Source organism: Rattus rattus, chromosome 4 (genome assembly GCF_011064425.1).
Source record: "Rattus rattus isolate New Zealand chromosome 4, Rrattus_CSIRO_v1, whole genome shotgun sequence".
Lineage (NCBI taxonomy): Eukaryota > Metazoa > Chordata > Mammalia > Rodentia > Muridae > Rattus > Rattus rattus.
The window spans coordinates 88366103-88393320 of NC_046157.1; the positions used below are offsets into that span (position 1 = coordinate 88366103).

The 27218-nt window shown below is 50.6% G+C and overlaps 4 protein-coding genes across 5 annotated transcripts; 2 read left to right on the forward strand and 2 right to left on the reverse strand.

Moving 5' to 3' along the window:
• The first annotated feature begins 5125 nt into the window (after nucleotides 1-5125).
• Nucleotides 5126-10965, forward strand: Clpp (caseinolytic mitochondrial matrix peptidase proteolytic subunit). Its single transcript, XM_032900792.1, has 6 exons — nucleotides 5126-5649; nucleotides 5742-5813; nucleotides 6370-6466; nucleotides 7803-7990; nucleotides 8577-8682; nucleotides 10619-10965. Exons 1-6 carry the CDS (start codon nucleotides 5281-5283, stop codon nucleotides 10786-10788), a joined length of 1002 nt encoding a protein of 333 aa, XP_032756683.1. The 5' UTR covers nucleotides 5126-5280; the 3' UTR covers nucleotides 10789-10965.
• Nucleotides 10966-12259: 1294 nt separating this feature from the next.
• Nucleotides 12260-14147, forward strand: Alkbh7 (alkB homolog 7). Its single transcript, XM_032900793.1, has 4 exons — nucleotides 12260-12510; nucleotides 13365-13538; nucleotides 13643-13767; nucleotides 13935-14147. Exons 1-4 carry the CDS (start codon nucleotides 12307-12309, stop codon nucleotides 14095-14097), a joined length of 666 nt encoding a protein of 221 aa, XP_032756684.1. The 5' UTR covers nucleotides 12260-12306; the 3' UTR covers nucleotides 14098-14147.
• Nucleotides 14148-14409: 262 nt separating this feature from the next.
• Pspn (persephin) lies at nucleotides 14410-15384 on the reverse strand. The gene is made up of 2 exons (XM_032900794.1): nucleotides 14922-15384; nucleotides 14410-14833 (listed from the first exon to the last, which is right to left on the reverse strand). Exons 1-2 carry the CDS (start codon nucleotides 15073-15075, stop codon nucleotides 14517-14519), a joined length of 471 nt encoding a protein of 156 aa, XP_032756685.1. The 5' UTR covers nucleotides 15076-15384; the 3' UTR covers nucleotides 14410-14516.
• A 1915-nt stretch (nucleotides 15385-17299) lies between these two features.
• On the reverse strand, nucleotides 17300-26843 carry Gtf2f1 (general transcription factor IIF subunit 1). 2 transcript variants are annotated; one of them, XM_032900795.1, is made up of 14 exons: nucleotides 26712-26843; nucleotides 26452-26607; nucleotides 26319-26365; nucleotides 25209-25281; nucleotides 23455-23648; nucleotides 22779-22949; nucleotides 20630-20814; nucleotides 18574-18727; nucleotides 18424-18485; nucleotides 18216-18335; nucleotides 18021-18094; nucleotides 17811-17949; nucleotides 17614-17704; nucleotides 17300-17529 (listed from the first exon to the last, which is right to left on the reverse strand). In XM_032900795.1, the coding sequence occupies exons 2-14, from the start codon at nucleotides 26461-26463 to the stop codon at nucleotides 17325-17327; spliced, it is 1527 nt and encodes a 508-aa protein (XP_032756686.1). In that variant the 5' UTR covers nucleotides 26464-26607; nucleotides 26712-26843; the 3' UTR covers nucleotides 17300-17324. The 2 variants fall into 2 exon arrangements, with proteins under 2 accessions (XP_032756686.1, XP_032756687.1); XM_032900796.1 differs by lacking the exons at nucleotides 25209-25281; nucleotides 26319-26365; nucleotides 26452-26607; nucleotides 26712-26843 and adding an exon at nucleotides 24295-24599.
• Nucleotides 26844-27218: the final 375 nt, after the last annotated feature.

The window sequence follows — 27218 nt, forward strand, 5'->3', positions numbered from 1 at the left end:
GCTGGTAACTGGTATCTTTAGGTACACCTGAATTGTTTTGTGAGGGTTGGAATCGGAACTTTGTGCCCTCTTTTTGGTCTCTCCACCGTGCTTTGTGAGGTAGGGTCTATCAGTGAACCTGATAGCAGGTGGTGGAGAGCCCGGAGATCCTCCTGTCTGCCTAGTGCTGCAGGGAGCAGGGGTCATGCAGGCTCTGAGCCCTGCACTCACGTGAATGTGGGAGCGTAAAGCAGACCCTTCGGGGCAGGTACTTCCCCTCCTGAGCCATCTTCCTGAGATGGGGACATCTTGTCTCCACTTCCCAAATGTGGGAATAACAGGCATGTGCCAGCAGGCCCGATAAGCCCTTCTCTTTTTTAAATTTATTTTTTAGAAAACGGGTTCCTAAAACTGTTACATGTGCACATGTCTTTGGATGTGAATGTGATGCTCTTGAGAGGCCAGAAGGTGTGTCTGATCTGCTGGGGTTGGAATTACTGGTAGCTGTGAGCTTCCTGCTCAATGTGGGTTCAGTTTCCAGGCCTTCTTCCAGAACAGCCATTTGTTCCCTCAGAATGCAGGCAGTTCCGCTGCAATCAGTCCAACACACCCAGGACCTTTGAACTTGACCATCTGCCAGAAATCCCAGCCAGCTCCAGGTGCGTCTGTCCACACCTGTTCCAACACTCTGCGGGTGGAGGCAGGAGGATCGGGAATTCAAGGTCATCCTCAGCTGCACAGAGTGAAGAGACCCTGCAGTGTCCATGCCACAGAACCCAGGCTCTCTTCCTTTCTTTTCCATCCTTTACCTATTTACTATGTGTGTGTGGAGGTCAAAGGACAGCTCAAGAGAAATGGGTCTTTCTTCCACCAGCGATTGAACTCACAACCTTGATTCACCCTAGGTAATGGAATGGAACACAGTGCAATAACACACACCTGACAACCCAGCACAATAAGGTCCTCCTGAAGGAATAAAGCTTCATAGATGTGAAAAGCAAAGCTGTGAAAACAAGGTTGTGAGAAATACGTCTGGGGGTCAGGACGCCTATGACAAACCTGTGACCTTTCTGAGAGATACATCTGATGTCAGGGTGCCCAGTGGTATGATAAAGGTTGGTGATCAAGATTCTGACTAAGCTAATTAAGGAAAAAAAAAAGGGGGGGTTGGGGATTTAGCTCAGTGGTAGAGCGCTTGCCTAGCAAGCGCAAGGCCCTGGGTTCAGTCCCCAGCTCCGAAAAAAAGAAAAAAGAAAGAAAGAAAAAAAACCAAAACCAACTGTTCTCAGAAAGACCCCTCTACCCCTCCCTGGCAAATTCTGAGAACAACCACAAGATGTCATCCTGATCCTGCCCAATCACCCAGTTCCCCCTCCACAACCCCCACCAAGGGACGTGCCAACTTAACCCTTTCCCAGTGATTCGCCAAGGCCAGGTGTAGGGCTGGATGAGGAAAGTGACTAATTGAGCCAAGAACAGCCCCTCAAGCAGGCCAGCCAATACCTGACCAGCTCCTTTGTCCTGTGTACACTAATGAGAATAGGCCAGCTAACCCTGTTGCTGAAGTCTGCCCTCTGTAATGAATAAAAGTTGTGTGCTTTTTGGGTTCGGGGTTGCCTCTCCCTGCGTGGATGAGCAACCTCACGTACATGGATTAAAAACCTTACACCCTCATGCCATTGCAGCGGTCACTTTGTTAATCTGTGCTCTGTGGGTGGCGCTCCTGAGGTAGGGCCACTTTGGGGTCTTACAACAGTCCTTGGCTATGTAGCCAGTAGCAGGCCAGCCTGAGCTACAAGAGGCCCTGTCTCCAAAAACCAACTGAAGCTGGGTGTGGCTGCACATGACTTTAATCCCAGCACTCAGAAGGGGGTTTCTGAGTTTTGCGCCAGTCTGGTCTACAGAACGAGTTCCAGGACAGTGTGTGCTACAGAGAAACCCGTCTCAAAAAAGAGAGAGCCCTTTAACAAAAGGGTATGGAGAGGGTCATGAGCCACCTGAGGTTGCCACAGCCTCCCCGCTCCGGCACTGCTGCAGCTGCAGAACAACATTCTGACCATTGCTGTTGGTCCGACACCGGCACCGAATGTGCTTTCTGAGGACAAGGGGCATAAGAGATCAGAAATTAAAGTGTGTGTGCATGTGTGTGTTTGTGTGTGTGTGTGGGGGCTCCACCTACCAAGTTTTGGAAGGTTCTGGGTGGTGCTTCTGCCATGCACCCCTAACGAACCCAGTAAACTCACTGCTCGCCAAGCCAGACTTGGGAGGATTTCATCTGTGCTGTCCAAGAAGGTGCGTCTATTCACATCTCCCAGGGAAAAGCTTAGGCAACTTTCTTCCTTCTCCTTCTTTCCTTCTCATTATCCTATTGTCCAGGCTAACCTCAAACTCGCTTAGCAGCTAAGGCTGTCCCTGAGCTCCTGATCCCCCTGCTTCCACCTCCTGAGTGCTGGGGTGACAGGTTTGAGCCGACATGGTGGGCTCTCTGAGACTTCCACAGCAGTGGTGGGTGTCTTGCCCAGAGAACTGATTCCCACAAGGCAGGGATGAGCCAATGTGTGTCCCAGGAGTGTCATGTTACATAATTCTGCTTTCAAAACTAGTGAGTTGGCACTACTGACTTCTGTAGATTTTAATCTGGTTTCAATAGCTTTGACCTGTATTCCTGGGAGTTTATCTTTCCCTGAGTGCTCTCTGTGTAAACTATACTGTTATGAGCTTAATTAGCTTAAATACTAGATTCAAAGGAAAGGCTGTGGTGGCTCACGTCTGTCAACCCAACCCCCAAAAAAGAGGCTATGACACTGAAGACCAGCCTTGCTTGGCAAATAGTAAGTAAGTTCCAGGTCAGTCTGTTGTAAAGGAGACCCTGTCCCAGATAGACAAAAATCCCCAAATGAAGAAACTGTATAACTCTTTGAAGAACAGAAAGCAGTGTCCGACCCCTTTCCAGACGACCCCCCCCCAGAACTTCAGCTTGGTCGAAATGGAGTTCAAGGAAAAGATAGTTACTGCTGTCTAGAAAGATCCAATTGCCGGACAAAGGCTTTTTGCCTCAATACTTATGTAAAAAGGAATGAGACTTATTAGCAGTGAGCCTTGGTGCTACATGCCCACCATCTCAGTGGTCCTGAGGCTGAGGCAGGTAGATGGCCACGAACTCCAGGCTAACCTGAGCATACAGAGTGAGAGGCGAGCAGCTTAGAGCGCTTGCTATTCTCATTTGGACGTGGGTTTGGCTCCTAGAACCCCACATCAGGTCTTTTGTACCTTCAGCTCCATGAGATCTGACACCCTCTCCTGGGCCCTGCAGCACTTGCACATCCACACATCCATAATTAGAAATAACAATAAACCTTCAAAATCAACAAAATGCTTGTTATTTTTTATTTGCTTGTTTTTGTTTTTGTTTATTTGTTTGTTTTTTGATTCGTGGTCTCTCTATGTAGCCCTGGCTGCTCTGGGACTCCCAATATAGACTAGGCTGTTTGTCAAACAGAAATAAGAGCCTCCTGTCTCTGCCTCCTGAGCGCTGGGATTAAAGATGTGTCCTACAAAACTGGGTGTGGTGATGCATACCTTTTAATCCTAGTATTTGGGAGGCAGAGTCAAGGAGATCTGAGCTTGAGGCCAGCCTTGTCTATAGAGCAAATTCTAGGACAGCCAGGGCTACACACACACACACACACACACACACACACACACACACACACACCCTATGTAGAAAAAAATTATGTGTACCACTATGCCCTGGCATGTTTTTCTTTTAATTGCTTATTTATTTATTCCTTGGCTTTTCAAGGTGGGGTTTCCTTGAGTGCGGGGATTAAAGGTGTACACTACCACATCTGGCCTATCTCTTTATTTTTATCTTTTCCTCAACAACTTCACACATTTATGTAAAGCATTTACCCAGATCCATTGCTATTTCTTCCCACACTCCTGGCACAGCCCCCTCCCACCTTCACGCCCTTTCTCTGTAACCCAGAGTCCAGAGTCCAGGAACTGCTGACAGCTGGGACACTGATCTCACTGGTTATAGCACTGAGCGTGGTTCACCCCATAGCTCTCATGCCACTAGTTCACCAGCAGCTACATCTTGTCACCAGCTGGAGTTGCAATACTCAAAGTCCACACCTGGATAAGAGCACTGATGCCTTTTCTCCCCAACAGATGGCACATCACCTTCTGGTACTATGAAATTGAATCGGCTTGGAGGAAATCTCCAGGTCAATTCCAGTTTCTGAATTTCCTACAACCAAAGTGACTGGTGTCTTCAGCAACTGAGTCTTGTCATCTGATTATGGTGGGCAACCAAGAGTGATGGCAAGAGCCTGTGTTGTTTGGAGAGTTCTGGGGAGAAACATCTCTGGCTTTCGATGTTCATTTCTGGCCTTTATGCAATTTAAAGGTACAAGTCTCCTGTTACGCAAGTGTATCTTCCACAGGAAACACAGCAACAGCTTTAAGTAATGCTTAGATCAGGTGACAATTGAGGAAAGCTACAGAATGTGCCTGGGGTGGCAGCAAAGCATGATGTCTCAGCCTGATACAGCTGTGTAAAGGAGCCTAGCACAGGGCAGAGGAGAGCGATACGTGGGAGACAGTGTAGCTGCTAGAGTTGCAAAGAAGACAAAGAGGATGAGTGCAGAAGAGACTGACAGAAAGCCACAATGTCGTGGGTTCGATACCTCTTCCATGGGCCTCCAGTAAGGAAGCAACGTGGACCCGGGCAAGGCAGGCATGGCGGTAGAGAGAGCTCCAGAGATCTTGATCTTGTGGCGACAGATCGAGATGGTGGGCACAGTATTTTTCAAGGTATAGGACTGTGCACACGGAGAGTAGAACTGTCCACCTACCACCCAAATTTCGCTTTGAATGGGAACAATAAAGTAACATTTCTAGAAAGCTGGGCACCCTCTGAAAACAAATACAGGTGTAGCAAACGTCCGGCCAAAGATCCAGGCCTCCTCCCCTATCTCAGTGTTCACAATTCTGTAAGCTACATCGTTCAATAAATCCCCCAGCGAGTCTTGGTCTCCACTTCTGGTTTGAGTCCCGCCCCCGAGACAGCGCCCGCCCCTTTTCTCTAGCGAGCCTATACGCGGGAGTCACGGGCGCAAAGTAGCTGGGAACTGTAGTTCTGCAAGACCGACTGGTTACAGGCCAGCAGGTGGACCTGAGGATTGCTACGGGAGAGAAGGTGGCGGGCACGTGTCTCGCCTAGGCCTTTTCTCACCCATCCGTGAGCTTCTTCCAGTCTGGGTACCGGGGACAGCCCAGTCTTGTCTGAGAACCTTCATGGGGCAGAGACGCGGGTTTTCCTTATTCATTCGAACACCTATCAACGAGGACCCCACCCACAGACTTACCCCGCCTTCTTCGGCTCCGCCTATTTCGTTCTCGGAAGTGGACGAGCCAGCGGCTCCCGCAAAGCACGCCGGGTGTTGTAGTTCCGGAAACCAAGCCTGGTTGCACGGAGGCATGTGGCCCAGAGTGTTGCTGAGGGACGGGCGGGCAGCTGCGGGCGGGTGCCGGGCTATCTTGTCTCGCTTCGCCGTGCGTTTCTCCCCGCCATGGAGTACTGGGAGCGATTCACCCCTGCGAAGCAACCTGCATGGAACTGCGACGCGAGCTTTCCCACTCATCCCTATAGTGGTGGAGCAGACGGTACGGGGACCTGATGAGGACATGGCGCGGAGGCTTGTAATCGGTCGGCGTGCAAGGGACGCTGACCTTTCACCTCTTCTTTTCCCACAAAGGGTCGAGGCGAGCGCGCTTATGACATATACTCGAGGCTGTTGCGGGAACGCATCGTGTGCGTCATGGGCCCGGTGAGCGACCCCGGTCCTTCCCGGAGACAGCAAGGTGTCTCTCCAACATGTCTCCCTTGTCAAAGTCTGTCTTCGCCCCTCATCCTTGGTGACCTCCTAGACCCTGACCATAAACATTCTTTTTGTTGAGCACAATTCTTGCTTTGTAGTCAAGGCTAGTCCCCACTTTTCCGTCATTGCCCTGCCTTAGCTTCCCAAATGTTGGGGTGTAAAATGTGCATTATTGCCATAGTCTGCTGTTTTCAGCAATTCTTTGTTTCGTTTTATTCTGTCGTCTCAGGCTGGCCTCGAACTCCTTATGTAGCTGACAGGACATTCGAGGTGGGGATCAGGGTGCCTAAACCACACCAGGTTTAGGCAGTGCTTCTTAAACCCAGGGCTTTGTGCATGCTAGGAGAGCACTCGCTCCCAGCTCTGTCCTCTGCGTAGTCTTCCACTGTTTAGGGCTTACTGACCCATTGCTTCCTACGCTGGAAATTCCTGGTTGCCAGGGCTTCTTAAGCCTTTATCCATCCCATCTTCAAGCTGAGAATATCTCTGCTCTCCCCACCTACAGATTGATGACAGCGTGGCCAGCCTGGTCATCGCCCAGCTGTTGTTCTTACAGTCAGAAAGCAACAAGAAACCCATTCATATGTACATCAATAGCCCAGGTAAGCCAGGCCAGCCTGGTGGTAGAGATCTGGGGTCAGAGGTAGCCCCTTTGGGGAAGAGCTGCAGCAGCCTTCTGCAGAATCTAAAATGTAAATTGCTCAAAGCAGGGTATGGTTGTACATAAACATTTAATTTCTGCACTTGGGAGGCAGAGGCAAATGGATCTCTTAATTTGAGGCCATGGTGGTCTACATAGTGAGTTCTAAGATAGCCAGAAACCGATCTTTTGAGATACAGAGAAACCCTATCTCAAAAAAACAAGAAATTTAGGATGTTTTAGTTGTGTGGTGGTGGTGAGTGCCATAATCTCAGTACTTAGGAAGCATTAGATCTCTAAGTTTGAGGACAGCCTAGTTTACAGAGTGAGTTCCAGGACAGCCAGAGCTACACAGAGAAGCCCTGTCTCAGCAAAACAAAACAAATTAATTAATTAAAATCATTCCAAGAGTATCTCTTACTGGCCTGAAACTTTCCAAGTACTCTAGCCTAGCCAGGCAGTGAGCTCAAGGGTTCTTCTGTCTCCACCTCCCCAGCGCTGGGCGTGTGCTGCCATGCTTACTTTGTGGACGCTGGGGATCTGAACTTGGGTCCACATACTTGTGAAGCAATCATTTTACCAACTGAGCATTCTCCCTGGCTTTGAGAGTAGCCAAATTAAATTTAAAAAAAAAAACAAAAAACAAAAAACAAAAGTCTGTTTGAGGCAGAGCTTCACTCTGTAGCCCATATTCTCTGCAGTCCTCCCACCACAGGGACTCCATATAGCCTCAGAGGGCAGGTGTGACCCACCACACTCTGCAGAAGTAATTGATTTTTAAGAAAAATATTAAGGCTACATTTATTTATGTGTGTGTGAATGCATGCCACCGTGTGTGTGGAGATTAGAGGGCAACCTGTGGCCATTCCCCATCATGTGGGTCCTGCCGATTGAATTCAGTTTGTTAGGCTTGGTGGTGAGCCCCGTCGCCAGATAATGCTTCTTCTCAGCAGCTCAAGGATGGGCAGTTTCAATGATTGGACGTTTGGCAGGCACTTATCTGTCTTCTCATCAAAGCTCCAAGTGGGCAATGAGAATGCTCGCCTCTGCTTCGTGCTGTGCCTGTGTACCTCTAGCTAGCCTTACTATATTGATACATAGGCTGGGAGGTGGCTAACAGCCTTTTACTTAATTCTGTGTGTTGTCACATGTACATGTCTGATTATAGCTAACTCTGAAGGAAAGACCCTCCTTGCTACCCCTCCTCTTGATTCTGTCCCCCTTCCCACTGACATTTGCCCTTGCTGGAAGGGCACTGGGGTAAGATCCCGGGTCCTTACTTGCTCCGCTGCCTACAGGTGGTGTGGTGACTGCAGGCCTGGCCATCTACGACACAATGCAATACATTCTGAACCCCATCTGCACATGGTGCGTTGGACAGGCTGCCAGCATGGGTTCCCTGCTCCTTGCTGCTGGCAGCCCAGGGATGCGCCATTCGCTGCCCAATTCCAGAATCATGATCCACCAGCCCTCTGGAGGAGCCAGGGTGAGTGCACATCCTGCAGGGACATCTGGTGGGGACCGGAACGGGAGCACTGCTGCTCTCCCCCTGTTTGTTGGAGACAGGGTCTCATCGTGTAGCTCTGCTGTTTGTAGGTCACTATGTAGACCAGGCTAGCCTCTAACCCACTGAGATCCTGCTGCCTCTGCCTCCTGCTGCCACTGCTTTGAAATAAGTGTTTTCATGGCTGGGGAGGTGCTCTTCAGGAGTAGAATGCTTGCCAAGCTGAGGTAAGGCCCTGGGTTCCATCTCCAATGCCAGAAAGGATAAAAACGAAAATAGAGACAGGCGTAGTGGTGCACGCCTTTAATCCCAATACTCAGGCAACAGAGGCAGAGACAGGCTTATCTCTGAGTTTCAAGCCAGCCTGGACTTCATAGTGAGTTTCTGGACGGCCAGAGTTATATAAAGAGACGCTGTCACAAAACTAAAAAAAAAAAAAAAAAATCAGTGGGAAGAAGATACACTCAGAAGCAGAGGTCTGACACAGGGGTGGCTCCCTCACTAGTGTCCCATGAGAGGCTCCTCCAGCTCTGGGCTTCATTTTCTTCCCCAACTTACTGCTCCTCAGGGCCAAGCCACAGACATCGCTATCCAGGCAGAGGAGATCATGAAGCTGAAAAGGCAGCTGTACAACATCTATGCCAAGCACACCAAGCAGAGCCTGCAGGTGATCGGTGAGCACCCAGCCTCACACCGCACACTGGCACGTCAGAGGGCTTCCCCACCTGGATAGCCAGAACCACACCACTACAGTGAAGGGCCATGGAGGGCTTTGAGTAGTACCCTGAACCTAAAGCTCGGGGCCCTGTGGCTATGGCAGAGCTCCTGCCTCGAATAAGCCTTTTCCTAGCAAGGGGCTGGGTGGGACCCTGCCAGGGATCTCTCAGACAGGGGCTGGGAGCAAGGTAGGGTGTAGAGTCCCAGTCTAAATTCCCCAGTGAGGACAAGGGGTGAGCCTTAAGGATACGTTTTTCTTCCCCCCCCCCTTCTGATTCATCTATTTTCTTAATATATGTGTGCGGGTGTTTTTCCAGCCTATATGTCTGTAAGTGGTTGTGTTTGTGTGTGTGTGTGTGTGTGTGTGTGTGTGTGTGTATGTGTGAAGCACCTGTGGAGGTGAGAAGAGGGTATAGGATCCCTTTGAAGCTACAGATGGCTGTGAGATATAATAGGGACCTCATGTCTGGGTGCTCTGCCAGAACAAGTCCTCTTAACCACTGAGCCAACTCTCCAGCCTCGGGGAAATATTCCTGGCCCGACATGGGTTCTCATAAAACAAAAGTTCCTAGCATATTTGGTTAAAAATCCCCAGTCCTTTAGATCAACTTTGCAAGCTGGGTATGTTGGCACCTACCTATCACCCAGTACTGGGAGGTAGAGAATCAGGAGCTGTAGACTGGCCAAGAGAGTGTTTTGGATTTCTTTTCTTTCTTTTTTTTTTTTTTTTTCGGAGCTGGGGACCGAACCCAGGGCCTTGCCCTTGCTAGGCAAGCGCTCTACCCCTGAGCTAAATCCCCAACCCTGTGTTTTGGATTTCAGTCTCAGTCACAGAAGCTGGCTCAGCTGGCCTGTGCTACAGAGGTTGTTTTGAGAAGAAAGTAGGCACTTCCCTGGTACCTGTGACACTTCATTTTTTAAAATAGTTGATTTGGGGAGCATGCGTTGCCACAGTGATGTGAGGCCAGTTTGTAAACATCGGTTCTCTATTGATACCACCAGGTGTGGTGATTGAACTTGAGGTCATTAGACTTGGTGGTAAGCCCCTCTTCCCACCAAGCCATCTTGCTGTCCCACATGCCATTCTTTGATAGATCTTGTTGCTGGTCACATACGTTCAGTCTAAGATTCACCACGTGACCTTTGCCCTGGTTGCATTTTATTGATGTGTTCAGGAGGTGATCCTCTTCTACATGTGGGTCCTGGGACCTGATTGTATTTGAGAAATCAGTGAAAATTAAACCAATGTGGCGTGGTGATACAGATCTCTCATCCCAGCATTTGGCAACTGCAGACAGGAAAATCAGGAGTTGAAGATCATCCCTTTCATGTGATCCAGTCTGAAAAAAAACAAAAACCTATTTTTTTTTTACTACTGGGGAGACTGAGTCACAGAGAAGTTCTCAAGCCCCACGGGGAAGAATTGTCAGAATAAGCACGTGTCTTATGTAACTCGGAGCTGGATCAAAACATCATGGGCTGGGAGCTAATATGCTCGGAATGTGTATATCTCAGTCCTGGACCCAGGGAGGCCAGGAGTAGCCAGTGCTTGGAAGGCGATGCTTCTATGTTGCTCTCAGTCCTTGAAGCAAATGGCTTCCACACCTTCAGTTTCCTGGAATTGCAGGTGGTCCTAGGTATAAAACCTAGGCTCCGTGTGGGTTAGGAAAGTGCTCAACCAAGAGAACTCCTCTCTCTTTCTTGTAAAACATGATCTTGGTTTGTAACCCTTTTGCTTTTGCCTCCCAAACGGTTTCCTTTTTTTCATAAGGGAATAGATCCTGTGGTAGGGTCCCTCTCGACTCCATAAATCACCCCTGACTGGTATGGGCTTCAACCTAGGGATTTGGGAAAATATTCCCAGGCTTTTGCCTCATACATTGCTTTCCTCAGAGTCAGCCATGGAGAGGGACCGCTACATGAGCCCCATGGAGGCCCAAGAGTTTGGCATCTTGGATAAGGTCTTGGTCCACCCGCCTCAGGATGGGGAGGATGAGCCAGAACTGGTACAGAAGGAGACCACCACAGCACCAGCGGATCCTCCTGCCCCAGCAGGCACCTAAGGACTTGACCTCCTCTCCAGGAGTGTGGAGACCAGACTGAGGACTGCTACACTTCCTCTGCTGGGCTAGAAAACCCCTGGAGAAGATGTGGTTTGAGATTGCCCTCAAAGCAGGGCAGCCTGCCTGAGACACTGTGATTTTAAATTAAATCTTTGTGGTCTTTGTCCCATGTCTGAAGCACCTTGCATTACATCTCCAAACAGCAGGCCTCTCTCACCTTGACAAACTACTACTTCAGTCAGCAAACCCTGGCTGTCCTCAACTATCTCTGTAAACCAACCTAGCCTCAGACTCAGATACCCACCTGCCTCTGCCTCCCGAGTGCACCACCACACCTGGCTGACAGCGGACTTAAGCCATTTACTACCCCAAAGTCAGCAGGTAGAAAGATGGGTTCATGCATTTATTTTTGATTATGTGTGGGTTTCTGCATGTGAGTGCAGTACCCACGGCCAAAAGAGGGTAGGGTGTTGGGTCCCCTGAAGCCTCCTTGTGGATGCTAGAACTTGAGTATATTCTTACCTGCTGAGCTGAGGCTCTGCCCCTAGAGAGTTAAAAGTTAGGGTGAATCTGTAATGGGATCTGATGCCCTCTTCTGGTGTGTCTGAGGACAGCTACAGTGTACTTATATATAATAAATAAATCTTAAAAAAAATAAAAACCTTTAAAAAAAAAAAAAAAGTTAGGGTGAAGGCTCTACTAGAAGCTACCACCAATTTTGGATTGATCCTCAGACCCATGAGACCTGGCACTAGTGACTCACCAGGTCACAAAGTCACCTCCAAAAGCCAGCTGAAGCCAGAGAGGATGTCAGGAAATTTTTAGGGAATTTTACTAAAATGGAAGCAGAGGATTGGATATGTAGGTGTAGCTAAAAAAGGAAACTGGACAAGTTTATGAGGGCAGGTGCCACATGACCCTGTGAGGTCAGAGGATCACAAGTGCAGGAGTCAGCTTCCACTACTGTGTTTGGGGGTCAAACCAAAGCCGCCATGATGCTTCCTGACAAATGCTGAGCCATTTTCCTAGGCCCAGTTTATTAGGGTGGTGTGGAAGAAAGTAACTTTTTCCCCTCTTTTTAAATTTAACTCACAACATTTGAGGTAGGGATTGTATTATTTGGTCTTATTTGTTTGAACGTCTTATTTTGTGGTCAATATCTCCTGTAATTCAGGCTAGCCTCAAATTCAAGGGCTGAATTTCTCCACCAGGGTGTGCTGTTTGACAGGCAATAGGCTTGCTCTTTAGGTTGGTTGACCTTCTAACCTTGGCTTTGCCCCCACGTGACCCCGAACCTCCGCTCTTCCTTGTTCTGCACATCAGGTGCTTTGCTTGAGACTTTGCTCAGGGCTGAGAGGTGGGACCATCAGTAGACTGACTTGGAGCACATCTAATAAGTTGAGTGCGTGTTGGGCGGGGTCGGCAGCGAACAGGAGAGTCAATAGTTGGTGGGCGTGGCGCAGTGTCAGCCAATGGCTTGTGGGGGCGTGGCTCAGCCTTGTGCAGTCTGTCCTGAAGATGGCGGGCAGCGGGAGGCTAGCGATGCGCTTGCTTTCTGGGTGCGGCTGGGTGCGCGGCTCGGACTCTGCCGTGCTGAGCCGCCTGCGTGATGAGGCGGTAGTACATCCAGGCTTCCTGAGCCAGGAGGAAGAGGACACGCTGACACGCGAACTGGAGCCCCAGCTGCGGCGCCGGCGCTACGAGTACGACCACTGGGACTCGGTGAGTGGGTGGAGAGGCGAGCTACGGGGACGCCCACTGGGACATAATGAGGGGGCGGGGTCCTCGGCAGGGCGGAGTGGAAGAGCTGTGAAGCTGGGGCCTCCGACCTACGATAGACCAGGTTGGGGGGAGACGGTGTGTTTTGGGCAAGGCCTGGTGTAGGTTCGGGTGAGACCAACTGACATGGGGCTCCGTCTGCTGCTTGCGACCAGTTTCTCTGGTGTGGGATGTGGCAGGTGATGGGGGACTCGGGAGTGACAGTCACTCAGGACGCCCTATGGGAGCAGGGCTGATCTTAATGCCAGAGCTGAGTCCAGGGGAAGGCCAGGAGCTGGGGGGTTGTGGATGGTACTTAGAGCAGGGGAAGGGATGAGAGCTGGAGAAGGTGAGCCGGCTCAGGAGGAATAGAGCAGTGCAGTATTACAGTGGGGGGCAAATCACTGGTGGGCTTTACCAAGAACAGGGACTGTGGTGTGGGGCTGGACCTGGAATTAGAAGGCATGGGTAATGAGGACAAGGATGTCACTTCAGACATGAGGTTCTGGAATTGAGGGGCTTGACGACAAGATTAGGAATAGAAAGCAGACTTGGGAGAGGGAGTGCCAGCAGTTGGGAGTTTCTAGGAACTTGAGGGATCAAGTTGAAACTGGAGACCAAAATACTGAATATTGGGGTGGCCAGCACCAGGGACCACTGGGAATCAAAATGTGAAGACCAGATGCGTGGTTGAAACCTCACTGAGCCAGCTTAAAGACTAAATTGTGAGATAAAACTCCCTGCCCTGAACTGCGCCCCTCTGCACCTCATTTTCCTGCCCTGGAAGTTCCCAGGTATGACTTGAGCTCTCGGTACAGGCCATCCACGGCTTCAGGGAGACAGAGAAATCCTGCTGGTCTGATGCAAGCCAGGCCATCCTGCAGCGGGTCCGTGCCGCTGCCTTTGGTCCTGACCAGACCCTGCTATCTCTGGTCCATGTATTGGACCTGGAACATCGGGGCTACATCAAGCCTCACGTTGACAGTGTCAAGGTAGGCAGAAGGCAGTCCCTCAGAACTCCTAGCCAGGTCGTCAGTGGGCAGAGAGGCCCACTCTCTGAGCCTGACCCCACATATACACCGTACCCTTTTCCCAGTTCTGTGGATCTACCATCGCTGGCCTTTCTCTGTTGTCTCCAAGTGTTATGAAGCTGGTTCATACACAGGAACCTGAGCAGTGGCTGGAACTGTTGCTGGAACCTGGTTCTCTCTATATCCTCAGGTATGACCTAGCCTAGAACCCCCAGATGAGGCCAAGTGTTTCCAACAGCTCTTGTTTCTGCTCTCATAGCAGAGGAAGTCACCATCACCACTACCCAGAAAAAGTACAGAAATGATGAAGGGACAGACTTCCCTCCCTTCACCTACTTGGCCTTTATTTTCTTGCAGGGGTTCAGCCCGATATGACTTCTCCCATGAGATCCTTAGAGATGAAGAATCATTTTTTGGGGCTCACCGGGTCCCCCGGGGCCGACGCATCTCAGTGATTTGCCGCTCCCTCCCAGAGGGGATGGGGCCAGGAAGGCCAGAAGAGCCACCTCCAGCTTGCTAACCTCTCCACATATCCTCTAGACTTGTGAATAAAGTAGGAAAATGATTTCATGGGAATCTTCAAATTACCATCTGCCAGGGCTGGGGCCCTTAAGAGATGATCAAGGTCTCAGGATTTACATAGCATGGTGGCTGCCAGGGCGCACCCCATCACACACACTCTTAAGACCATAAGAATATCGTTTATTGCATTCACTACTGATAGAAAACAAGCAAAAAACAAAACAAAACAAAAACAAAAACCAAACCCCAGGTCCCCTTCTCTTTTTTTTTTTTTTTTTTTTTTTTTTTCGAGCTGGGGACCAAACCCAGGGCCCCTTCTCTTCTTAATCTTCTCCTATGCAAGTTTTTAATAACGTCACCTGAGCCTTTCAAAGGCTGCCTCTTGCTTGTGATTCTGAGAGACCAGGCTGGCCGCCTTCAGCCACCACAGCCACAAGCTGCAGCTGAGAGCTGAGGCAGCTGCTGCCAATGGTGGTGGTCATCAAGGAAGGTCACATCAGCATAGCTGGTGGGCTGGCAGCAAGGTCTGCCATGAGCTCGACCCTGCCCTCGAAGACGGGCCAGCACCAGACTGTGCTGGGTACGGGCCTCTTGGGGACAGCTGCCAGCACAGTATCGGAAGATAATCTTCTCCTCTGAGGCATAGCCCAGGCCAAGCTCAGCCACTGGTAGGGTCAGGCTCCACAGCCGGCACAAACCAGGTAAGGCTCTTGGAAGGCGGACATGGTTGTTACCTAGTGCAAGGTAGAATAGGATTGTGAGGCAAAGTGAGGGCTTTGAGAGAAGGAACTATAGAGTTAGGAGGCCCCCAAGAATTCTTACCCTGATGGGGCTTCCAGGTCCTTCCAGTCTCTGCCATTTTCCCAGACGAGAGCTCATCTGCCGCAGGAGCCTCTTGAAGATCAAGGACCCAGCCAAGGCCCAGGTGCAAGGACAGGAGCAGCAGAAACAAGATCCGAAGTCTTCCTGCAGCCATTGTGACAGGCAGGTCCCAGGATGCCGAGAGGCTTTGGTGCCCTCAATTTATTCCCTGCCTGTCCTGGGGATTAAAATCACTTCCATGTCCCAGGGAAGCCATGGGGGTCCCACCCACCTTGTCCCCACATCCTCATCCCTAAGAATTGATGGCTCACCCACCCAGACATTCCATAGACCCATTTCCGACACCCTGATGCCCTTGATTTATGAGTGTCACACCATCAGCCAGAAGCAAGTCCAGAGCTGGCTACGAACCCATGTCCCCACCCCACCTGCTGTCAGTGGAAGAAGTACAAGGAGACTGGGAGGGGGCCTGTTATAGGTCTCATGCCATGTGGGGCCAACAGGGACTGGGAAGGGCACATGACATTAGTCCATCTCAGCTTCAGCCAGGATTAAGACATCATGCCCTTGTCTCTGGACCTGGCTGAGGCAGCATCAAAACAGGAAAAGGGAGAGGCTAGGGGATAGCTAAGGGCTGGGACTCCCATTCTTGGAAGGCTAACCACAGCTACAGCCAGTCTGGGCTTTGGAGTATCAGATCAAGAGGAGGCAGTGACAAATCATTCCCAGAAAGGCACAGGTTCTGCAGACTTCTGAATCCATGAGACCCAGCAAGTGACCATGGGCAACAACAGACCAAGGGCTTTGGAGACAAAGGAAAAGAACTGATGCTGGGTATGGCAGTGCATGTGGGTAGCCCCTGTGGCCAGAAAGCCAGGGAAGGGTTGAAGGTGAGGCCATCAGAGGCTAGTAAGCAGTGGTAAGAGCTCGGCAGCTAAAAGCCCTTGCCACAGAGCCACCCCGAGTGTGAACTGCAGAATCCACATGGTAGGAGAGACTCTTCTGACACCACATGCATGTGGTGGCATGCACACGCTGCACAAGACACACGGTTTGAAGCCGAGTTTGTAGAATGTGTGCTGAGCATCAACAAAGCAGCTGTGGGTTCCATCTAAGGCACGGCGTAGACTGACACTATGGATCCTCAGCACCAGTTCAAGGCCAGCCAGAGCTACTTGAGATCCTTTCTCAAAAAGAAAAACATAGCTTTCAAAAGTCACTTGAACTGAGTTCCCCTGAAGGCAAGGCTCTGCCCTTAAACACAAGTGCACACCCTGTCCTAGGGTGGATGGCACCTTAGACCCAGGTTCAAAGGACCAACAGACAGCTGGACAGGGATGTTCAGTGAGCATGGACATTCCCAAGGACTAGCCCCCTTCCACAGGTATTCCCAATCAATCAGGGGTGGTGGGTCTGAGTTTGCACTGGTGTCCTGCTGCCGTTGAGAGGAAGCCCTCACTTCACCCAGGCTGCTCAGGGCCCAGCTTTCAAGGTAGCAGCTGAGGCCAAGCACCAGTCAGCCCTGTCACTATCCAAAAATGTAAAGCACTCTCTCTCCAAGCAACGCCTGGCTGGCCTGGATAAGATATATCGCTGGGCCTGTCAGGAGATAAGGAGGACCCCAGGAATGTAACTTGGAAATGGAAAACAGCATCTAGGTGCCAAGAGTAGGAATAGGTTGGATCACAGAAATCAGTAAGGGAAGCGCCCAAGCTGAGAACTGCACATTAAAGGTATTCAGGGAACATGACTGTCATCCTAGCATTTGGGAAACTGAGGTCCAGGCCAGCCTGGACTACACTGCAAGACTTTCTCACATCATTGGTACGTGCCTATTATCCTGAAGGCCAGCCTCAGCGACAACAGTAGGAAGACCACCAATCCCAAACCTGTCCTCCTGGAGGACTGTTAGAAGCTGAGCGTTCCCAAACGCATGCATGCCACCATAAACCCACACAGCACCCGGATCCACAATGGGGACGAGGGCATAGTGGCTCAGGAGTGGAGCCCCTGCCTGCCTAGAATCCCCCAGTGAGGAGCTGTGAGTGTGGCCAGGGCAAAGGTAAAATGAAATTAAACTCGTGAAGATTGCACAGGAGACAGGTCCTGGTTATGGACTGAGCTCAGTGGGCAGGAAGGCCGTGTCCTCTGCAAGAATGGAGGCTTGCACTAGAGAGATGGCTCAGAGGTTAAAGAGCACTGACTGTTCTTCCAGAGATCCTGAGTTCAACTCCCTGCAACCACACAGTGCTTATAATCATTGATAATGTAATCTGGTGCCCTCTTCAGGCATGCAGGCAGAACGCTGTAGATATAATAGAGGCTCAAATGCCTCAGGGCTCCTCCAGGAGGGCAGGGGTGGCAGTGATGACTCGCACTCTGGGCCTGCTCTCTTTATTGGCATCACTCTTTGAGGGAGAAGTGCATCTTGTCCCCAATCATCTTGCGCTCAGGGTTGAGGCGCTTGAGGATCTGCGCCAGCACATTCACTGTCTGCTCGCTGCTCAGCCCTGTCTTCTTGGTCTGGAACTTCTTCAGCAGGTCCTTCGTGGTCATGGGCTTCCGGGTCAGGTAGCGGCGCACAGCGTCCTCTGTCACCTGGACATCACTGAGGGGAAAGGAAGGAGGCTGGGTCATACAAGAGTCCCTTTAGCCCGATCCTACCTACGGTCCCGCTCCTGTCTGAACATACCCGCTGCTGGGCGTGGACTTCCCAGACAGGCTCTGGGGACCTGTGTCCATCCGAAGGCGCTTGGCTGCTGGAGTCTCACTTGTCCGCTTCCCTGGAGGAGAGAATAATGTCAGGTCCAGGTGGGGCCCAGGTCGGGGACAGCAGATGTGCAGAACCGGCAGCTCTGGTTCTCGTGGACAGGCTTTTCTGGCACTCACCCTGTTCCAGCTTGCTGGCTGCGGCCCGCAGGGTAGAAGAGGTGCTTGCCGCTTCTGCACTGGGAGTTCCTGGCCGGCTGGTGCCCTTTGAACTTCCCCCGGATGGCTTCCGCTCCCTCTTGGGGGGTGTCTTCTTCTTCTGCAGAGATTGGGGTATGAGTCTGAAGGCTCGGACTGTCAATCCCACTCAAGCCCCCAGCTCTGACTTACCGCCATGAAGAGCGCAGAGGAGGTCTCACTGTCAATGTCGCTCTCTTCTGAGCTGTCTGAGTCATCACTGCTGTCTGCATAGGACAAACATCCAAAGCAGTGACCCTACAGAGTCCACCCACCACCACCTGTGCAAGTGGGTCCAAAGGAACAGAGGGCACTGGCCATCCCTGCAGCCTTGTACTCCTCACCCACCTTTCCTGCGTTTCTTCTCTTGTGGGGTAGGGGCCTTCTTCTCTTCCTCCTCCTCCTTGTCCTCCTCGGGGGGCTTCTCCTCCTCACTCTCCTCACTGCTCTCACTCTGTTCGTCCACACCTGGGACACAGGCCACAGGTGTGAGCAGCGCCCACTGCTGAGCACACTCCCACTCCCCGGCTGGCCCCCAAGTCCAGCGGGCACCTACCCTTGGGGCCATCCTCCTGCTGGGGCACCTTGGGCTTGCCCTCTGCCTCATCCGGTGAGCTGCTATAGGGCAGAGAAGGGCAAGCTATGAAGTTGGGTGACCACAGGCCTGCCTCGCCCCTGCTTCACCTCTGCCTCACCCCTGCCTCACCTGGAGCCGTCAGACATGTAGTCTACCTCCTGGCCCTCAAAGTCCCCGTCATCACTGTCCTCAAAGGCCTCATCATCTGAGCCCTTCTTCTTTTTCTTCTTCCTGCCTGCCTTGGTCACTGGGGCCTTTTTCTTAGCCTTGGAGGCTCTGCTGCCTGTGAAAGGAAGGAAAGTATAGGAGGAGCTCAGATTGGATGAACCCAGATCTTTGCTCACTGCTGGGCAGGGGCTCCACTTAATCCCCACCCCCGCTCACTGGGAGATTCTAGGCAGGGACGACACCCATAAGCAGCAGTCCCCATGTAGCCAGGAAATCCTGACACCCGATGTCACATTTCCTGTGTGACGTCAGGTCACATAGCATCTAAAGCCTCTATATCAAGTATCTGAGCAAGTAGCTCTGTGGGGACAAATAGCCGATTCACAGTCACCAGGAGAAATGGGAAAGAAATCAAGGACTTGGCCTGGTTAGTCTTACATCGCCTCACACAAGCCAGAGTCATCTGGGAGGAGAGAGGCTCAGCTGAGAAACCCTCTCCATAAGATCAGCTGTAGGCAGCCTGTAAGTTATCCTCCTAGTTAGTGATTGATGGGGCAGGGCCACTGTGGGTGGGGCCATCCCTGGGCTGGTGGTCCTGGGTTCTCTAGGAAGCAGGCTGAGCAGGCCACGAGAGCAAGCCAGTCAGCAGCACCCTCCATGGCTTCCTTCAGTGATGGATTAAGATGCAGAAGTGGAAGCCAAATAAACCCTTTCCTCCCCATGTTTGCTTTGGTCATGGTGTCTCATCATGGCAATAGTAACCCTGACTAAGACAGATCTGAATTATTCCAAAAGTCAGCATGGTGATGGATGTTCAACTCTATAGAGAAAACGAACATGAGAAAACACACGTGTAATTACTTCTGATATGAAGCCTTGGTTTGTAGTCCAGGCTTGCCCTAAGTAATTGTCCTCCTGCATCAGCTTCTTAAGTGCCAGGGACACAGGCCTGTGCCACCATTAGCCAGCTTTCTGAGGATTCTTACAAGCTGCTGAACCGCAGTATAAACAGTCCATAAATATAAACTGTACCTCAGACAAAGGAGGGACAGAGGTAGAGGAGAGAGAGGTAACCTAGGCAAGCGGTTCTCAGCCTTCCTAACACTGACCCTTTAACACAGTTCTTCACGTTGTGGTGACCCCAACCATAACGTTATTTTTAGTGCTGTTCGTAACTGTACTTTGCTACTGTTATGAATTGTAAATATCTAATATGCAAGTTATCTGATATGCGGCCCCTGTGACCCCTACTCGTGTTGTGTTGTGTGGGGTTTGGGGAGCTTTTGTTTATTTTTGTTTTTGTAGACAGGACTTCTCTATCTGTGGCTGTCCTGGAACATGCTCTGTAGACTACCTTGAACTCACAGAGATCTACTACCCTCCGCCTCTGAGTGCTGGGATTAAAGACGGTGCTACCACCGTCGTGTTTCAAAGATAGGATCAGTGGGCTGGAGCTGTGGGTCAGAGGTCAAGAGCACTGACTGCTCTTCCAGAGGTCCTGAGTTCAATTCCCAGCAACCACATGGTGGCTCACACAACCATCTGTAATGGGATCTGATGCCCTCTTCTGTTTGTCTGAAGACAGCTACAGTGTACTCAAACATAAAATAAATAAATCTTAAAAAAAAAAAAAGATAGGGTCGGAATTCTCTCGCCTCAGACCTGAGTTCTGGGATCACAGCAAGCACACCATGTCTTTTCGTGTGTTATATCTTGACAGGGAGACTGCACTCGGGTTGAGCCAATTCTTAGAGAAAGTGGAAGGCTTACCCCTCCTGTGCACTGTCCTCAGCCCACTCTACTTGTTCTGCCATTCAGTCACCAAAAAACCCTATACCTATAATCAACCAGGCCCATGTGACCTGCGGCACGGCAACCTTGGAACATTTAAACAAACTGACCCCATGGAAAGTCTGTAAAGGTGCCATTCATTTCCTGAGTAACTCTGCGTCATGACTTCCCGGGTGGTGCTAACTCAGCATGGCCTTGTCGCTAAGACCTCTGGGTCCCCACTCACCCTCTTCTCCACTGGCATCACTGGCATCGGATGACATTTCCAGGTCATCTTCCAGGTCATGAATGCGCAGTTCACTAGGCTTCTTACGGCTGCGCTTCTCCTTCTCCTCCTCATCTTCATCCTGGTCCTGGTCCTTGAGTCGCCGCTGCTGCATGATGCTGAAGTGGTTCAGGACCTTGTTCCTCCTACACATGGGGACAAGTGACTGAGTACGTTGTGCAGCAGAGGCTGGTGGAAGATAATGACCAGGACACTCAGATGGGCACCATCCTTTTCAGGGACAATGGGCATGACGGGGTAACCTCGTTAAGATGCGCACTGTGAGGAAGCTAAAGCAGAAAGACCCTGTAGGGTGTTAACCAGAGCCACACCACATGCAACAGAGGGGGAGGGGCAGGGCGTGCAGCATGGGCCATTTCAGACCCCGCATCTTGAAATAATATAGGGTGAGCCCTGAAATGGCCTCAGGCCCACGTGCACCTGAGCCCTCTGGGAACCCCACATCTTAGCTCCTCCAGACTCAGGGTCTGTTCCAGGCATATCCAGCCATCATATTGGTTAGCTAAATAATGTTTTATGTTTTTTCCTGGGAGGGGAGGGTTGGGGGGTTGTTTTGTTTTGTGGTTTTGTGAGATAGGATCTCTACTGTCCTGGCTATCTTGGGACTCACTATGTTGACCAGGCTGGCCTTGAACTCACAGAGATACTCATGCCACTGCATCCTAGAGTGCTGGGTTAAAGGTGTGCACCATCAGGCTTGGCCCAATTAAAATTCCTTTAAAACAGGATCTTATTGTGTGATCTTAGCTGGCATGGAACTTGGAATATAAGCCAGTCCTCAAACTCAGAGAGCCTGTTGCCTGTGTACCAAAGTGCTGAGATAGAAGGCGTGTGCCACTGTGTCTGGAGCTCTGGGTGTTTTGCTGAGATAGAAGGCGTGTGCCACTGTGCCTGGAGCTCTGGGTGTTTTGCTGAGATAGAAGGCGTGTGCACCACTGTGTCTGGAGCTCTGGGTGTTTTGCTGAGATAGAAGGCGTGTACCACTGTGTCTGGAGCTCTGGGTGTTTTGCTGAGATAGAAGGCGTGTGCACCACTGTGTCTGGAGCTCTGGGTGTTTTGCTGAGATAGAAGGCGTGTACCACTGTGTCTGGAGCTCTGGGTGTTTTGCTGAGATAGAAGGCGTGTGCACCACTGTGTCTGGAGCTCTGGGTGTTTTGCTGATAGATAGGCTGGAAGGATGGCTCAGTGCCACTGTGTCTGGTTCAAATCCCAGCAACCACATGCTCTCTGGGTGTTTTCTGGTGTGAGATAGAAGCTACAGTGTGCTTTAAAAAAAAAAAAAAAAAACCACTGTGTCTGGAGCTCTGGGTGTTTTGCTGAGATAGAAGGCGTGTGCACACTGTGTCTGGAGCTCTGGGTGTTTTGCTGAGATAGAAGGCGTGTGCCACTGTGTCTGGAGCTCTGGGTGTTTTGCTGAGATAAAAGGCGTGTACCACTGTGTCTGGAGCTCTGGGTGTTTTGAAACCAAATCTTGTATAACCACAGCTGGCCTCAAACTTAATACAGCAGAAGATGGACTTGAACTCCTGATTCTCTTGCTTCTGCCATCTGTGTGCTGAGGTGTGCACTCACACTACCCCCACCCATACCCCCATCGTTAATTTATCTCAAGGATTACATAGAATAGGGTCTCATTGGACAAGGAGCTGTCCATGAACCTATGTGTGCCCAGAATAAGGCTAAGCATAGCAGGAGGAGCTGCTTTTGACATTTCAATCCCAGCCCTTGAGAACCGGCACTATTCCAGGCTTGTAAGCAAGCACAGAGCAACCCCATGGACCACATCAATTCCAACAGCCCTCTCTGGACACACAGGGCCCACCCTCAGCAGGTGTACATGACATCTTATGCTGTCCACTGAGTTTCTCTATCTCAGCTTCCCTGTACCCATCTTTGTTTCTACCTCCCAAGCTAGAACTGAGGCGGTTGCCATGAAGAGGCCTCCCTGACCCCCAGGCTGTGCCTATCTGTGGTACTAGCCTTCACTAAGCTCCCAGGCCTGCCAAAGGAAGCACTGAGCAGACAGCTGCCTGCTCCAGGCAGGCTTGCTCCAAGGGCGTACACATTATAACCTCCACTTCTGCCTCACCTCTCCCATTCCTCCTCAGCTTCCTCAGCAGTCAGTGTGCGGTGTCGGGCCAGCGGTGTGAAATTGTACCAGTTCTGCACAGGGAAGGCCTCGAAGGCACCATCCGCACACTGTGTGAAGATGTAGTAGGCCGTGTTCTCTGTTACCCCGCCTTTCTTGATGCCCTTGAACCTGCAGAGAGCCTCAGTTAGGTCAGGACCCCACCCACAGGGCCTGCCTGCACTCCATCCACCCCCTTACAGTACCCATCTGGGCTCTTCTAGGAATGACAGGACAGAAAGGCATGGGCCACCACCTCCTTAGCCAAGTACCACTCTGCCACCTTGTGGCCACCATCCTTACAGCTGCTCCCAGCCTATAACCCACCATGGCTACTGTGGGGCCCTACACCATGCAGGCTCCAGCTATCAGTCCATTGAGTAACTATGCATGGAGTACTGGTCACTGGCTTTCTCAGGCTCCACCATCCCAAGTGTCAAGGTCCTCTCCAGGTCACAGTCAGGCTATTGAGCCAGGCCAACAGTATCCAGTTGATTTACCTCCAAGATTAAACTTTGATAAGAGAGGTGGTCCTGGGTCCCCCATGCTGTTGGGAACAGACTTGAGGACAATGTCTCCTAAGTATGCATGTGTGAGGGACACAAGCTGGAACCTCCCCACCATCAGCACCACTCACTTCCTCCCCGATTTGCCATTGACACGGAGTAGCCAGGGCTGGTCCTCAGGCCGGAACTCCTTTAGGACGATGCCATACTTCTTCCGGCGAGCCTCCTCCCTGAGCTTGCGGTTGAATTCACTTCCTGCACCAGACTCTGGCATCTCCTCTTCCTGGTAGATCTTCTTGTTGCTCAGATCTCGCTCCAGCCGTGCCTGGAGGAGAAGCAGGAATACTCTCCTGTCTCACTGTGCCAGGCCTCACGTGCCCCAGCAGACCCCCCATGTGGCATGAGGGCAGGGATCTGAGCACCTGCTCTCTGCCCAGGGAGAGGGCTGTGGAGATGCTTCAGTGGATAACGTAGCTGCCTTGCAAGCATAAGGATCAGGAATCCAGATCCCCAGTACCCACAGACAAAGCTGGGTATGGAAGTGTGCATCTGAGACCCCAGGAGAATGCTGTAGACAGCAGGGTCCCTGGAACTCACAGGTCAGCAAGCCCCAGGTTCAGTTAGATACCCTGACTCAAAACTGTAAAAAGGCTGGGAAAGACAGTACTTGCTATATAGTCTGTATAAAGTATAGCCTGCAAAAGGGCTTGTTGCCAAGCCTGAGGCTTGAGTTCAAGCCCTAGGACCCACATAGCAGAAAGTGAGAACCGACTCCTGCAAACTCTTCTCTGATCTCCCAAACTCTGCATCCCTCACACACCTGTGGCCCAACAGATGTCACTGAAATAATAAGGTGTAGAGTGACTATGGAAGACACCTGATGTCCACTCTAGCCTTGACATGCACAGCATGCCCACATGCACATATGCACACACACACATGACTCTGGGCATGAGGAATGTGGGACTTACAACAGTAAAACAGACTGGTCCATGAGATCATGGAGACCACCCGAGGAAGGCTCAGGAGCAACCCAGACAATATGGAAATAGTAACATTTTAACATGACACCCAGGATACTGGGTAGTTTAAAACTTTGGCCTTTAACATTTTTTTCCTCTTAGTATTATCTAGAGAATCCTGTTATGTAGCTCAGGCTGTTCAAACTTATGATCCTCCTGCTTCCACCTCCCTGGTGCTGGGATGCTAGTATCCCTGGCTGTAGCCATCTTGCGCGATGGTTTTATCCTTTCGAGACAGGGTCTCACTGTATAGGCAGTCTGCTCTGAAGCCCACTGTGCAGACCAGGCTGGCCTCAAAGTCAGAGATCCACTGACTCTGCAGTCATGAACTGGCATTAAAGGTATGTGTCACTATGGCCTGCTGGCTTTATCTTAAAAACAAACACTCCAAACTTATAAAATGCATTCGTTTTTGTACATGACATGGCCTGCTTGTCATCTTGTTACCCGTTACTTTACTTTAAGACATGGTATATATATATATATACCATGCTTCACTCATGCTCACTATGTAGCCAAGGATGGTCTTCAATTTGAGATCCTATCCCCTTTCCCATGCTGGATAACAGGCGTGTGCCAGCCAACATGCCCATTATACATGGCGCTGGTGGTCCCCCTGGCCTCCTATATGCCAGGTGAGTGCTTCATCAAGTGAACCGTACCCTCAGGCTAGCTTCTTCTTCTCTTTGAGATAGGATTTATTTAGTATAGGCTGGTCTAAAACACTCAGTCTTTCTACCTCAGCCACCAAATAGCTGGAATCACAGGTCTGCTGGGGCTACAGGTGTGGGCACTACTGTTTCAGTAAAGTCACCAGCCCAGGGTTAGGTCTCTGCCCCAGACACCCAGAGGAATACACTTACCTGGTTCCAGGTAGCAAAGTTGACTTTATCAGCTGCATTAAAAGCCATTATGTTGTATCTTTTGGCTGTGTTCCTGGAATGGGCAAGAAACTATTCAATCCATCGATTATCCATTCAACAAATCTACGATTTACACCCTTGGTTGTAGGTAATTCTGGGAACTCAAAAAAGACTTGGGAACAATGGTCCTCAACCTTCCTAAAGCTATGATCCCTAATACCCCTATGACCCCCTCATGCTGTATTGACCCAACCATAAAATTATTTTTGTTAGTTCATAACTATAAGCTTGCTACTATCATGATTCATAATGTAAATATCTGTGTTTTCTGATGGTCTTAGGCGACCCACAGGTTGAGAACCACTGCTCCGGTTTCTCAGGGGTTTTTTAATTTTGTTTTTGTTTTGTTTTTTTTTAAAGACTCCATCTCATCCAACCCCATATAAAGATCCATAGGCACCAGGCACTCTCACAACACACATCTATATACACACAGACATACACAGAGATAACACTAAATCCTTAAGAAAAAAATGAACCAAAGGTGTAGAGAACCCTTATGTAGAGAGGAAGGCAGGCAGGCAAGGGCTGGAGGTGAGTGGGTCTTAGTGGGTTTCAAAGTCAGCCTGGTCAAACCCGCTAGACTACACAGTAAAACTGTGTCTTCAAAATAAACAAAAAAATAAAAGGGGACTAGGTGTAGATCAGTGGTACAGTGCTTGCCTACCACAGGCCCACCTAAGATAAAGTTAGAAGTTGAGGGCCATGGCACTTGGCACAGAAAGCAGGATGTATACTACTTGTGACTAGTTTGGAATTTTGTTTTATTTTGAGGCCCTCACTATATGTAGCCCTGGCTGGTCTGGAACTCACTCTATAGACCTGACTGACCGCGAACTCAAAGAAATTCTCTTGTTTCTGCCTCCCAAGTGCTGAGATTAAAGGCAGCCACCATGTCTGGCCTGACCAGTCTGAAACAGGACAGAGTCACAGACCCTAACATTAACTACTAAGATGTAACTATTACTATGTCTTGGACGCGGCAGTAGGGCCAGCGTAGCAGGGGAACACAGGGCCGAGGTTCTAAAGTGTGGGTGAACGGGGACTTACTTGGGGACTCGGACGACGTACTCAGTGACATTCTGGCTGCTGGAGCCCTGCAAAAGAGCAGGAGTCTGTAAGGCTAGGAGAGGGCGCGGGGTCTGTTTTGCGACACCTCCATCCCCACCTCATTCATACTTACTAGAGCCGCCATGGCCGTTGCTCAAGCTGCTCCGGGTCGGCCAGACCTGGATGGTCTTGGTTGTGTCCCTCGGACCCAGGGAAAGCACCTTTCCTGGTTGTCACGTTAGTGTGATCCTGTGCTTTGGATTTCCAAACCCTTAAGTCTCCTAGAATGCTGGAAGACGAGAAAAAAAAAAAAGAGACTTAGAACGCTGCGCATGCGCCACAGCCTGACCCGGAAGTAGAACTGCCACACGGAGACGAGAGCTACCACTGTACCTAGTCTGTGTCTTCTCCAGCTTCTGAGCGAAATAAAGCTGCTTTCTCCCAGTGTTCTCTTTTACATCACGGATAACTTATAATCACGTGAGGGTACGTCACTTCGTGACGTCAAGACGCGGGCAACGTGGAGCATCTTGGGTAGGGTGGGAATGGAGTCTTCTGGTGTTCGCGTCCTCGGTACTCTCGCGCAAGCGTAAATGTCCAAGAAGCGGGAGCGGAGGCCGCGTTGCCATGGCAACCGAGGCTCGCTCTGTGGAATGGCCTCCGGGGCTCTTCTGGGGCGGGTCTGAGATTCCGTTTTCTTTCTTTTTTTTTTTTTTCTTCTCTTCTTTTTTCGGAGCTGGGGACCGAACCCAGGACCTTGCGCTTGCTAGGCAAGCGCTCTACCGCTGAGCTAAATCCCCAACCCTAAGATTCCGTTTTCTTTTGTGTCCTGGAGTCAGGGGATCCCGAGGATCTTGCAAAATGAGTCCCTTGTGACGTAAAGCGGAGCCGAGGAGTCGT